The 14,979-nt window shown below is 42.4% G+C and overlaps 1 protein-coding gene across 1 annotated transcript in view; it reads right to left on the reverse strand.

The window, feature by feature from the left end:
• SCFD2 (sec1 family domain containing 2) overlaps nt 1-14,446 on the reverse strand; it is a 186,609-nt gene extending 172,163 nt beyond the window's left edge. The window contains exons 1-2 of the mRNA XM_064710389.1: nt 13,711-14,446; nt 9,890-10,058 (exon numbers count right to left, since the gene is read on the reverse strand). Coding sequence (XP_064566459.1) covers nt 9,890-10,058; nt 13,711-14,446 — 905 coding nt within the window. The remainder of the gene's footprint in view (nt 1-9,889; nt 10,059-13,710) is intronic.
• Nucleotides 14,447-14,979: the final 533 nt, after the last annotated feature.

Here is a 14,979-nt window from a genome sequence, read left to right on the forward strand (position 1 = left end):
TAGCATGTTTTATGGTATAAGTAGTTAAAAGAGTCAAAGATACGCTTTTATGAGTTGAGAACAAGTATTCAAATAGATACTTTGAGATCCAAAATAAATTGTGAAAAAAAAAATCTGAAGCAGTCTTTACATCTTAAACCCCAGATCTTTGAACCTGCAGAACCAGATTCATTGCTAGCATGTTGGTCAAACTTAGATCAACTTGAAGGCTGAATCCTGCATATCTTCATTATTCCCCTCTCTCAGTTCAAAGTAGCATATTTGTCATAGTTTCAATGCAAACCTAGAGCCCTGGTTTCCTCAGATCTCATGCAAACCTAATATGGACAATTCCAGCCTTCAAAACTAAACTGACAGCTATTCAGAATGAATAAAGCTCCAGCCTCGGGCTTTCATTTTGATAACCATTTCCATACTCTGGTTGATCTGTCATGAGAAACAGTTAGACTTCTGTCCACATTACATATATTTACCTGGTGTTCTGGGTATCTTCTCACAACCCCTTCCTGATACACTTCTGCCTGCCACAGAATGAGTGAAGAGAACAGATTTTTGTCCTAATCCAAACTCTCTGGATTTTTGATCACTTTTTGTAGTCATTCAATATTAACTCTGCACCCTCCTCCTAAAATGGGCTTCTGTAATCAGTTTGGTGCCATCTAATTCCCTCCTCCTCCACATACCCTCCCTACCAGCACACCAAATGTTCCATTGATAGTGTTTTCTGACCTGGCAAAGAAAGTCTGAAGCCACAACCCATTCCTACCATCAATAAGAACTGCAGCTTTTTCTGTTGAGGTTAATTTCCCTTTTTTCAAGGGGTAACTGGAGCTTAAGCAGCCACATGCAGCATACACATTCAGGTTGTGTTCTGTGGCTGTTTCCAGTTAGTGAAAATGACCTGATATGGATTTCTTTTTCTTGTTACTTATTTAAATAAGTAGTAGAGTTGTGCAGAGAATTAGGTAAGGTCGTAAAACTTCTCTCCCACAGAGGCTGGAAATCTTTCCCAGTTGAAGATCATTTAAAACAATATACTCACAACCTATGGAAACTTGGTGAAGCACAGTCATCCAGAACCTGCAGAGGGACTGCTTGGGGGTTGCAGTTCATCAGGGTATAAGAACTGGCTTGGTCAATATTCACAACCACTTTTGAAACTGTGAACAATTATAAAGTAGCAATAGCCATTTCAGCATCCCCTAAATACACTTCAGGAAAAATAACAAACACACACACAAGTAAACACTAGACCTAGGGATCATGAATTAGATTCCAAAGATCTGCCATCAAAATAACAGAAGCCATGCTAAATATTACTTAGCCATGCTAAATAGCAGAAAAGAATGTTGGATTTCTGGCTCAATTAAATTAAAATCAATAGTTGTGTATGTATTTATCTGTATAAAACCACAGTATTTCTCTGTGCAAAATTCCATCTACTTTTTAAAGTAAAAGCATCTTCAAGTTCTGACAGGTAAATAGCTGACTTCACATAAATTTAAGCTTGTTTAACCTTTGATTCCTGGTTCATATTAAGTCTGGAATCATGAAATAACCCAAATCATATAGTCAAAACTTGCAATCAGACCAGTTGCCAACAGATAATGCTGTTTCCTTCCCAAACATTACTTTGTCATCCAAATGAGCAGCTGTCATTTGTTCTTCTCATCAGCCCATTATGGCACATTTCTCTCTGCCGTAAGATACAGCAGGCTTACTTTACAGTATAAAAATGATAAACGAAAACACCCCTCCAGGTCACTCAGTCACCCTGTTCTGGCACTGTGGTTGAACAGCAAATGAGTAATTCTGCAGTATGTAATAAGGCCAGTGCATATCACTGCATTTTAAAACCTTGCTGTTGAGGTCATTCAGGAGGCAAACTTGAAGGCAGATGGCCAAACAGACTAAGAGCTAGTCTTAGAAAAATCTCACAACATCAGCCAAAGCAATAGTCTCCAGGAGATCGTACTATAACACAAGAAAGATCAGAGCTCACTTTGGAGAACCACAAAGTCTACTTAAGGAGACACAGTCTTCATGCTACTATTAAACTCTGAATACATCTGCAGGAAAATGCACTGTGGCCACACCAAGAGAAAAGCACTTTGCAAACTTACACAGGGGAAAAAAGAAACAAAATTCACAAACAGAAACATTAAGGGAACAAAAAAAGTGATGTCGGTTTAAAAAGAAATGCTCCAGAGAAAAAAACCATTGCCTCTATGCAATGTAAAGATCTTCCCATTCTGTCCCGAGTGCAGACAGTAGTTAAGTGTTTCTGATAGGTCATCAGAAAGAGATTTGTCCTCCTTTATATCTTGCAAGGAATGAGCCTTCAGAGCAGGGCACAATGGTACAAGGGAACAGCTAGAAGACAAACTATCTGAGGGGTTGTACTCACTGAATTTCCTCACAGGCACTATGCTACCTTGCTCTGATAACCACGTGAAGATGCAAGTACTCAGACATGCTGATGCCTGGACTTCAGGATAAGATTCAAGCTTATTGTGTCTTTCCACAGACAAAGGAAAATCAAAAACTTGGGACTTAATGACAGAACTCAAATAGAGGGAGAGAATATGCAGAATAATATAAATACAGGGAGTCTTTCTTCTTCAGAACTTAAAATGTCTTCAAAAAATTAAGCACAAAGGGTTCTGATTTTGCCATTTTCACCAAACTGATTCTACAGGCAACAGAATCTGAAAACTCTTGATCCTTGTACTCTGAGGACTGCTATGATAATGTCAGAGGGCCCAGGAAAAAGAGTCTGAATTCCATCTGAACACTTTCATTACTAAGCCTGGGTAGCCCAGACAAAGAGACAGTTAGAGGTTCTTCTCAAAGTACCAGAATGAAGTCTTGAGCAGTCCAAGCTTCCCACAGCCCCCAGAAGTCCTTTTTGTGGGCCAAGATGCATAGATAAGGAAGAGTCACCCAGTTGATGCCAAGAGCCTGTCAGCTCAATTCATTCTTTATCTCGAGGAAAATAAGCTTCAAACTTCCTCTTATCTAGAAGACAACTTCTAAGGCTTCTGAGCCCTGTGGTAACAGACAATTGACAAAAACGTGGCACCTATTAGGGAGGAGGATGGTTGGACAAAGAACCCTTGTGAGATTCCTCTGCTGCCTACCTCACGAGACTCACTCCTGCAGCAAACTGGGGTTTTGCAGAAAGGCAGCAAGGTCTTCTAACAATGTTATGCAGCACAGGCAAGCTAGAGGTCCTGACCTCTTCCCAGAATTTTCCACTCTCAGCACAGCCCTCTCACCCCTTCATTTTTTCCATTTCAATGAGGTCCTACGTTGAAAGGATCCGGGCAAATATACACATTTATTGTAAAATATAATAAATCTTATCAGCTTGTTCATATCATCCTGTGACAACAGTCAATTACATTCATTTGATTCTGGCTGGTTTGAAACTGAGCAGAAAGCATCTCCTGGAAGGCTTGTCTTGACTGACAAACCCCAGAAGCTGATCCAGCCCGGGCTCCTATTTCCAACAAGAAGATGCCCTGAGAAATTTCAAACAATGAGGAAACTCTAAATAGGCCTCGATTTAGGACTGTGCTCTAAGCCTGTATGAGTACAATAAAGTGGTGAACAGGAAGGTTGCCAGTCCAGGAGCATGGGGAGAGAGGAAGGAATGCTGTGTTTGGGGCTTTCCTACTGCTCAATCCACCACTTCACAGAAGCATCTCCTGCTTGGACTGCTGGCAAAAGATACCAACATAAAAACCCTCTAAAGCACAATTCATCTCCTTGAAAATGGACCTTAGTGGCACAACAGGAGTCCTAGAAGCACAGGGCCAGGCTGCAATTTCAGCTGTCATTGATGAAAGAACGTTTCAGAGTTTTATTTAATGCAATGGGATGGCTGCTTTTCATAAATTCTGCTGCTAAATCTTCCTTCTCTCCCCAAAGTTCTGCTCACCTTGTTCAGAAAGGCAGATAGGAAACAGCTGTACCATGGGTGGTGGCTTCTTTTGGGTTAGTCTGGGGATTTTTTTTCTCGGGAGCATTGAGTTTAGGTTTCAAACAATCTTTAGGAGCAGAGTTGAGCAGAGCACTGCAGCAGGGACAGGAGGCTGGGTCCCGGGAGAGCAGGAGCGCGCAGCTTCCAGCAGGGGGAAGTGTCCAGCAGCGGAAAAGCTGGAGGAATATTCCCACCCCTCCCTACCCCAGCAGCAGGAATGGGCAGGGAGCACCCCGCTGCTGCTGAGCCACCACCAACATACCGGGACAGATCCAAAAGCAGTTTTTAGCACGAAGCTGTCTCTCTCCCTGTCTAAAGGAGCCTTGCCATGCTTTGTTTTGGGTTACCCTTCCTCCTCTGCAAGACTCACAATATAGTTGTGACATCTGGATTTTCTTACTGCAATAGTAATGTCTCCTTTTTAATATTAACATTCCAGAAAGGAAAATTACTCATATTTATGCCATAAATTTCCAGCTCATTCAAGCACTGTCCCAAATTACCTTCTCATTATAAGCTTCCAAAAATGTATGCATGCAAAAAAAAAGTAGTGGCTTCATTCCTAATTAATATCTACAGCTGACAAAAAGGAAATATTTTTTTAAAAGACTGAAAATACCAAAAGGATCCAAGAACGACACTATTTAAAAAAAAACCAAAACACCAATATTCTTCAGCTGCTTGTTCCCGATTAAAAAAAAATTCAAACAAAAAAACCCTCAAGAAAATAAAATCAGCCATTCAAAAATCAGCCATTCATTTATTTCCCAGATTAAAGGGAATAATCTCCTCTTCAGTTTATTTATTTCTTGTTGCTCTTTTCTTTGTCATGCACACACAAAAAAATTTTTCATTTGAAATTGACATCATACATGTGACTGTTCAAATACTGCATGTGTGTTCTACAGAGATCACTGGAATGCTGTTCCATCAGTTCCCAGGAAAGGGGAACAGGTGAATGCAACTCAAAACTGCCTCCCCTCCCCAGGGCAACACAGCACTGCGAGTAGGAGTGGGAAGGACACAGAACTAAAGAAAGCACAAATGGAGATCCTGTGTTCAGTAGTCCTGACACCTTAACTCCCCTTGTACCCATCTGCACTGTTACTTGCGTCAGAACCCCTAGGATTTTTCTGCCTTCAGTATGCAAATTTGCATGCTGAGAAACTCCCTGTTTTCCTGGTTTGGAAAACAAGTTCCTTGGAGAAGAACTACAAGAGGAATCAGAGACAGAAAGGAATTAAGTGACCCGTCTGAGATCATGCTGCAAGCTGAAAGCAGAACCAGGACTGGAATACAAGTGCCTTCACCTCATGGCCTTCCTTTAGGTTTGGGGTTATCCAAGCCCCACCAGTACCAGAGGAGCACTAAATCATCACATCACACCCAAATGCAAAGATGCAGCTGAAGCAAGGCTTTCTTCTCCATCCAAATTGTAGCATTTTTAAAAAGTACTGATCAGTCCAAAATGTGAATAACAACTTCAGAACTAAGAATGATTGGGAGAAGTATGTATTTTCACTAACATGAGACACTGAAATTTCATCATTCTATGTCCAGGAATGTCCTAATTTTTAACCCACTCCCCCATCACACCTACCTTTCCACTCCTAATACAAGACCTAAAGAAAGATGTATGTGGGTGCTGTGATTCGAACATCTGGCCTGCATAAAAATGCTTTCTGCATCACACCCATCAACATGGCCACTTCATTCTCAACTTGTTATTTCTCCCCCTAATGTAAATACAGATGATTTAGAGGCTCCACCTGCTCTGTCAAAAGTGCCCAAATAGCTCAGCTATATTCCTCATTGAATTGCTTTAGGCATAGCAGCCCAAACATGAACTGTGTTACATTAAAGTATTTAATCTTTATGGAAATACGCTTGTTGTAGGAGTCCAATGGTTCTTTGTACATTGTATCAAACACATACGTATTTTAAATAAAAAATCTGGACTTTTAAAAAGATTTTAACACCAGACTGAATTCTAAGAAGTCTGCAAACTTCAAACATTGGAGAAAGGAAGCAAGAGTGAAAAAACAGGCAAGAAACCTTCATTCAGAGAGTTCTTAAAATGTGCATAAGCAAATTAAATATTCAGTCTATTCAGCAAAATAGGAGAGCACATCAAAAGTGTTCCTGGCTAATAAAAGAGCATATTGAAAAAGAGTAAACAGATATCCCTTTGGTTGCCCACAGTGTACATAAATCTTTATTTCTCACACACCACAGGCCTGTGATCAGGAGTCAGGCATCTGAACCCTCATTTGGGGTTTTAGGGAGCCACAGGGGCTTCATGCACCTCAGGTCCCAGCTCACAAGAGTCAGAAAAGATAAACTTCCATCAAAATAAACTAATTACTGACAACAAGAGGCTTCAACATGCTAAAAAAGGATCTTAAAAACACAAGATGAGTGCTTTGAGAAACATTGTGACCAAAATGTTACCAAATTTACAGGATGGATTGCTCACAAATACACAGAGCTTGACGTTCATCCAAACAGACAACACCTAGAAGCCACTACATGCATGCTTAAAATCAGAAGCTGAAATTTGGAAGAAGTTCTCCAAAAACACTGTAAGGGTTATCAAAGTACAAAGACCAGCAAGAGAACTGTAATCAATTTTTTCAAATCACCCCTACCACTAAGCTGTCACTACAACTTCACCTCTATTATGCATCATCTGTTTGAAAGGACAGGGTGGCTTCTACTTTTCTGAATCAGACACCAGCAGTTCTCATCAAGAGTGGGTGTCTTTCAAATAAATACCTATGAACCGTTTCCCTTCTGTTGTGTACATCCATCTGCATATAATAATGCATCAAATATTTTGGCACAATTCTGAAAGAGCATAACTCTGCTATCATCCACACAGGAACAGCAGCATGTCAGTGACTACAGTAGGGCAAACAATTACTCTGTGAGATTTTTGAGGCTAATAAAACTAAAAAAAAATCAAGAACTGTAGAATAGTTTGGTGGGTTTTTTAAAAAAATTTCCTCCCTCACAAAGAGAGCACCTTCAAAGTACAGTTACTCAAGCAGCATATGGCATTTACATTTTCATCTAAATCTTTAAAGAAGCCCATTATTTCCTTAGATTTGAGAAAAGAACCCTGCTTTATTTCACCACACCAACCATAAATTATTCATTAATTCAGTTTGCTAACTCTGTAACTGCGCCCAGATGTTTCAGCTGGAGTGGCATGCTATAAGAGAAGCTAAATATAGCAAGCTGTATGCAAGGACCAGACTCTCTCTCTCCCCTCACTACAGCATGCTCAAATATTACTTGAGAGAAAACAATGAAAACATTTTAAAAATATTCTGAATATGTGAGTCTGAAATGCCACAGTCTGATCACAAAATTTCATGTGAAAGAGCCCCCACACATTTTATCTGGGTGTAACTGAAGTCGCTGGTCCTGTCTCTGGGGAAAGGGCTGGCACTTCCACTCACCAGAGTAAACAGAAAATTTACAAGCAGAGGAACCCTCCTTGCCATGCATCATTTACAAATACAAATGAAGGCTTAAGTTTTCAATTATAAGAAACATTTCTGAGCCAGCTACCAAGGGCAACAACGAAGCTGATGAGGAACTGAGAGCGTCCTAAGGAATTTCTTATGGAATTGACACAGAAACCTACTGGTGAGAATTTTTAATCCATTTCAGTGCTTCAGAAAAACAACCATTTTACACTAGCAAAGATGATTATTGTTACCATTTGTAAGCCAACACTGAAAATAGTCCTGTTGAACAGAATGGAAATTACCACCTTCAGCCAATGTCATGGTTTCAAGCACTCTTTATCAACTGTCTTAAGCTAGTTTGGAAGTGCCTATTTTAAACTAGGAACTATCCCTGATCATTATATAGTTGGAGAAGAAGCAAAAAACAGTTTGAACATCACAGTGTCACTTGGAGTTTGGAGACTCTTCTAAGGCCCACAGCTCTTCTTCTGTTCTGAACATTGATAACCTGAGAGATTTTCAGAGGTCGTGTTGTCCCTTTGCTGTGCTACAAGGCAAGACTAAGACTGTTTAAATTATTTGCCTAATCTGTTCCTAAAAATTTCCAGTGTAACAGATTCTGTACCATGAGGTTGCAGAGGGAGGGTATTTTGGAGAAGCTGCTACAGATCAGTGTGTCAATGGCACCACTTTGGTACCGGGTATCAGCTGCTGTCATCCAACATTGTCACACTTGCATCTTGTAGCCAAACCCTGCTGTTCTTTAAGCAGCTGTGTTCATATGAGACTGCAAAATATGTTAAGACTAACTGCTGTTAACAGAGGGCACCTTCCCATTAGCCAGCAAATAGAGAAACAAACCTTGATATAAATCTATACTACTAGCCACCTTAGAACATAGTACAACTCTGTCAGCTGTTATTAAAAACATGAATACATGACTGAAGTAATAATTTAGCCATGGGAAGGCATACCAGCACTACCTTTAGTTTCCTCATTGTCTATAATGATGTGAGAAAGAATAGAGTGGTAGCACAGGTCAACAATCTCAGGGCAGTAAATATCTTTTTTTTTTTCCTAACCCACACTGACAGAATTTTCTTTATTAATGGTAGCTACTCAAATTTAGCACAAAAAGATACCATAAAGTTCTACTATGGACAATGGCCTTTTCATTTTACTGTGTAGACAGATCTTTAAAGACATTTCACTTCTACTTCAGGAATCAGTGGGAAAGCAGACAGCGAGAAGCAAACCAGAACAAATTTTATTTAAGCTAGTCACCCTGGCAGCAAGTTACAACTGAGTCCACCTCTATGAGGAAACATTTCCTCTCCAACTTCTATGGAAGAAAAGAGGTATGCAATACAAAATGCAGAAACCGTACCCAGTTACAGCACATGTGAGAGATGGAAGGTGACAAAGGATCTGGAGGCTCTCAGAAAATAAAGACCATATGCAGCTAACAGTGGAAATCTGTGAAATCATTGTTGGGGGGGAAGGGAAGAAAAAGGATACAGTGTAGGTGCAAAATCACAAAACAAATCAAAAGAGAAGAATAGAAACTATATTAAATAGCCCATCTCAAAAAACCATTTTCTACTATATGAGGAGAGCATTATAGTAAAAGAGAAAGAACTTTTAATCTCCTTTGCACTGTATAAATTTCTAAAGCACTGCTGAGAAAAATATTTATTGAGGAGTGAAACCAGCACCTGGTATGTTTCCTTGTTTTTACATAGTAACAGAAGCTGCAGGAGAGTTTTGGTTTGGACAACTAAATGTAGAAAGTCAAACATCAAATCTGATGCACTTTACTTGTAAAGTCTTAGCTACACATTATACATAGCTAAGTACAATTGTCTGAAGTTACTGCTTTTTGGTTGTTCTTTTTAAAGTAAAAATCAGGTCCCCATGAAGCTGTCTGTATACCTGAATTTGTGCCTTATATTCCTTCTCCACAGGTACTGTGTTTGAAAACAGGGATATAACCTTAAATTAAATTCAGCATCCAGCTAACTTTATAAAGAGGTTTATGGGAAAAGGAAGTCACCATTGAGACCTACCTGTTTGCACGACCTATTAGGCAGAAAAAGAAATGTCACAAAAATTCTTGGTGTTAATCTGTATTGATTTTGGCTACAGTAATCTACAGCAATTTTAACAACCCAAATCTAAAAGGTCTTGAGATTCTTCCACTTTTGGAAGTCTTATCTGGCCCACTCACTTAATGTACACATACAGACTATTACATTCCAGCAGAATTACGACCAGATGGGGTTTTGCTGTAAGCTTGACTGTTTTCTTTTGTTTCATTTTTTAAAGACTTGTTCTTTGTTCATTTTTTCACATAGAGATAACAAACACATTCAAACTAAAAATATAAAAAATACAAAAAAAAAAAAAAGAAGAAGAAAAGAATGTTTACTTTGGTTGTGCTAAGCAGCCAGGTGCTATAATATTGCAAGTTTCATCTGTGGTCTGCAGTGCTGTAAGTTCCACCATGTTAACCATTACATCAGTCTTGTGGCCAGGAAGTTTAGGAAGCACAGAAAGAATCTTCTCTGCAAGATTGTCACCATGATGACCAACTGCTCCTGAAGAAAATGGAAAAAAAACAAAAACTATCAGGTGCATAGCTAGAAAAACAAATAAACACAAGGAATTGAAAAGAAAATAACTACATGTTTTGGGGAGAAGGACACTGGTACTCCTAATATCAAAACCACATTTAGCTTCCAAAAATATTTTTCTACAAAAGTAAAACTAATTTCTAAAATGTGTAAAGTTAAAAGCACCTACAACATTTCAGAAAAATTCATTTAAAAAGCACTATTAGCATTACTACTATTACTGTTAAATTAAACTTCATTTTACAGCTGTTAGATATTCACTGATTTTACATTTAGACATGAAAAACATTTTTCTTTGCCTAAGGAACTTGTTAAATAATATTTGCAATGGTTATTAAAAAACCAAGCAAATATTTATATATACACTCACATGCATAAACTACTAGGGCTGTGCTTAAAAGGACTAAATACAAATTGCATAAATAACTACCCAGACAGGCCAGCCTAATATTAAAATAAACAATTATCAATGGCATGCCACAATCAAGATCATATCACTTTTGTACGAACTGAGGGCAGTTCAGGTGAAACAAACATGAAATAACTAAACCAACCCAAGTTACAAAGTATAAAATGTCAATTTGACCATATTCCAAGAGAAACTCTGAACTCCAGCTGGCATGTTTTCTTCAATTTTCCTGATTTCAAACACACATGCTTTTCTTTCCATTCATGAACTTCCAACACAGGCTCTACAACCAACTTAGAAAATATTAGGGCTGTGAGCCAAGTCAAAGCAGAAAAACATTATACACACTACAGTTAAAAAATTCAAGACAGAGGGATCAGAAATCTTATTGCCTTTAGGTCAGGAACAAGTTGAAGTTATTTGTTGCCTGCCACTTAAGCTACGGTTCAACCATCTACACAGGGCTGGACAGCAGAGCTGAGCTTAGTTTTGCTTGTGCTAGCTTTAATAACAGAAAATTGGGAACTTTTGAAGCACCACTGAGAGGCAGGAAAAAGTTCTCTCAGGCTGTGGTCCGACTCCATCTAAGTCCATCTGTGTGGCAGCTATCTGCTCTTATGTTTTCATCATTTCCATAGACAGAGAATATCTGTTTCAACAGTTGAATTAGCTTCACATGCTCCATAAATCCAAACAAGGCTCTTACATCAAGTACATTGCTAAGGTCAGATTATTAAGTGCTCTTGGATAGCAGAAGCAGAAGACTGTCTCCAGCAATTCTACAGCAGCCAGGTATCCAGGCTGTAAGCCATGGTTTCCCATGGTCTATCCACTTTTCTGTACTGCAAACTGTTGAAAAGAGAAACAAGGATGAAAAAGGAAAATAAAAGTGAAGCCAAACTCTGTGATGGCAACACCTTTATCCACAGAAAGCAAAGAAGGCACAAGTGTCCAACACAGGGTGGTGTGGACATCTGACCACTCAGCTGGTTTATTACTCATTTGTTTCACCAAAAACTGCAACAATTACAGAATAACAGCAACTTCCCTTTCTAACATTCCCAGCCAGAGTTAGACCAGTGAAATACAGATGGAATGAGCTGGGCTGTCTTTGTGACTCCCTAAGCTGATTTCTCCAAAATCCCTACATTGCTCTTACTAGATCAGTCATGTGTAAGGCACACTGCAACAGTTGCGAAGTTGCACAGGAAAAACAACCATAATCTTCTGAACCTCCAGGCCACATACTGGAAGCAACATCTGCCTCTCCACACATGCTGCATGTGAGCAACATTTATTTAAACAAGACATTTGGTCAAACCAGAAACACCTCAAATGCAAATAAACCCACATTAATTATTGACATCCCTCCTTTCTTCCTGGCATAGGGGGAAGACTCAGAGTACTGGAGCTGCTTCCATGAGAGCCTCTGTCTCATTCCCACAACTGATACTTCCTGGAGGTTCCACTGGTCCACCAGTGCGACTGGCCTTTGCCATGCCTCATCAAAACAACCACAAAACATCTCATGGAGGTTTTAAAAGTGACTGCCACCCCAATCAACTGCATAAACTAACCAAGCCTGAAAAGATTGTTAAAGGTCACAAGAACAAGAAGCTCTTGAGACAATCTCAATTCTTGAGATTGTTAAACTTCACTAGGACAAGAAATCACAGGGAGTCACTTTAGACTGCACTGACTTCAGAAGGGTGCATGGGACTAGTTTTGATCCTCTCTACTCACCACTTCTGAGGACAGTCAACAGACTGCTCAGAGCTTCTCAAGAGCAACAGTGTTCAGGGCACAGCTGATGGTTTTGACTGCTGCCAAAGTACAGACAGACTGAGTGTTCGTGTGACAACAACTTATCTGACCACTGCAACATAGGAGCTTGCATGCCAGGCCAACATCTAGCTTCCAGGATACAAGAACTCACGTATCATGCCGTTGTAATTTCACTTTTTCTTTACATTATAACTTACAAACTGGAATAGGTGACATTTGATACAGGTTGTAGCTGACGCAATTTGCAAAGTCAACCAACCAGTTCTTTAACAGCAGCCAGAAACTCACTAACTACACCCCCTGCTTCCCCTAAAGTGAATTCTTTACTGTACAGTTTTTAGCAGACCAATCCACAAGGCTTAGTCTAAAAGATGCAGACCATTTCCTTCACACCTCAAGGTGGTACACAGGCACAGTTAAGGTTTCTAGCTTGCAGCAAAATGGAAGTGCTAGAAACAAGATTATGGATTTGTAGCACAGCCTTCAGTCTTACTCTTTATTTCTATGATCCACTGGGATACAAGGGTGTGCAAGCAACCATCATGGCCATAGGATTAAACATGCTCCCAGTGTTGCCAGATGAAGAACTGTTTGCATACCTGGTGGCTTAATACAATTACTCTTCAAACCATTAACCTGAGGAAGGGAACTGCACACTGCTTAGTCTATAAGATCATGTTAAACACAAACCAAGAAGAACAGCAGAGTAACCAGCTCAGTTATGTCAACTTTTCTCCAAATTTGGAAAGCAGCACCAGTTCATTAGGCAGTTAAGTATGACTAAGTTTGACTTTCACTGATCCCCAGGGACCACCACTTAACCAAACCATTTGAGCAATTTCTGCATGAAAGGATGTACCTGGCACTAGGGGTCTTGGCACAGCATCTGGGGTCATGGAAGCAGCCTGTAAGATACTTTGCCAAACAACTGGATAGTGTGAGTAATGGATGATCTGGATGCTTTTAATTCAGGAAGCATGAAACTGACACTGGGACAAAAGATTATCATATACATAACCCACATGGTAATAGCTGTTTTGGAACAGAAAGGAGGACACTGGGTATCACCAGAAAAATACTTGAACACCAAGTTTTCCTACTGGAGCAGGATGATCTGGAACTTACAGGAACTACTGCTTTGAACCCAGCCATATTTCTCCCAAGCTACAGAAGAAGCCCAGAGTTCTACCACCACTGCCTGGTAACCACTAAACAAGTGAATTCTAGCAGACCAGATCTCAAGAGCAATCCCACCCAGGACCTGGAACTGGAGCTATACAGCCATGGGAGGACACGGTACAAAGTGGAATATGGATTTTTGGTAACACCAGGTCACTGGGGTTCCCACTGTCTGACACCCTCCCGGTGGGGTGGGTATGGGTCCTGTAGAATGACAGCCCAAACCAGCTGAGGATTTCTTACCAGCGAGGTCCAGCGTCCTGTCCACGAAGATGACAGATGCCTTGTTGGTGGCTGCCCTCCTCCTGTTTCTGGCTGAGGCGTAGCTTGCCAGCTCAGCGGCGACCACCCTGCTAAGGGCTCCCACAGCGAAGCTCTCCTCCCGCAGGCCCAGGGCGGTGAAGAGAGAGTCGAGCTCACCCACCAGGGCCCGCACGGCCGCCCGCAGCTCGGCGGGCAGCGCACCCAGCCCGACCTCTGCGGGGCCGGGGCCGCCGGGGCCGGGCAGCGGCGGCAGGAGCGCTGCCAGGGCGGGCAGCAGGCACAGCTCCGCCGACACGGGCGCCAGGAGCGGCGGGCCCCGCAGCAGCACCTCGGCGCGGCCGCCCTCGCCCATCCACCGCCGCAAGGTCTCCTCCAGCTCGGCCGCCCCGTCACCGTCCGCCTCGTCGCCGCACAGCAGCACGCAGTGCCGCACGGCGCCCCGCTCCAGCACGCCGCGCACCGCGGCCGCCGCGCCGCCCCGCAGCGTCCCGCTCAGCACGAACACGGCGCGGGCCGCCCCCGCCGGCACCGCCGCCTCGGCGGACAGCGCGCTGACAGCCAGCGCCCCGGCCGCCAGCAGCTCGCCCGCCCCGCCGGCCCAGTGCAGCGCCTCGGCGGAGGGCGCGTCCATGAGGAAGGCGGCGCGGTGCGCCCGGGCCAGCGCGGGCTCCCAGGCTCGGCGGCTCAGCTGCCGCAGCACCTCCGGCACCGCCATGGCGGTGACAGCCACAACACGCCGCACGTGCCGGGCGCGCCGCCGGCGCCGCTCGATGGCGTGGCGGGCGCGGGTTGGCTGCGCGCGCGCGGGGCGGGGCGCTGGCTGTCCCCGGCCGTGTGGGAGCCCCGCCCGTGCCGCGGCACCGCCGGGTGACACCGCGGGAACTGCGGCGGCTCCCCGGCACTCTGCGTGCTCAGCGCCCGGGAGGCCAGGCTGGCATCGCTGCTCCCTGCCCTACTGCTGTGTCTGTCTTGTGTTAGTGTTAACTAATGCGTATTTCTTGTGTTAGTGTTAACTAGTGCTTTGGAGAAGGAACTGGCAACACGGAGTGCTCTTGCTCAGTAAATGCGACTTTTCTCTGTACAGTAGGAAACGTATGACAAATTATTTTAATTTCACTTTCCCCTTTAAAAGCCCTTTATCTCGAAATCAGTTTCAAAACTAATGAGAAAAAGCTCCATAACAAGCACCCACAGTTTCTTCTCCCCAGAGAATGGATGGCCCGCTGGCAAGTTGTGTTGCACACAGTA

The sequence above is a fragment of the Zonotrichia leucophrys genome, chromosome 4 (genome assembly GCF_028769735.1).
Source record: "Zonotrichia leucophrys gambelii isolate GWCS_2022_RI chromosome 4, RI_Zleu_2.0, whole genome shotgun sequence".
NCBI classification, from domain to species: domain Eukaryota; kingdom Metazoa; phylum Chordata; class Aves; order Passeriformes; family Passerellidae; genus Zonotrichia; species Zonotrichia leucophrys.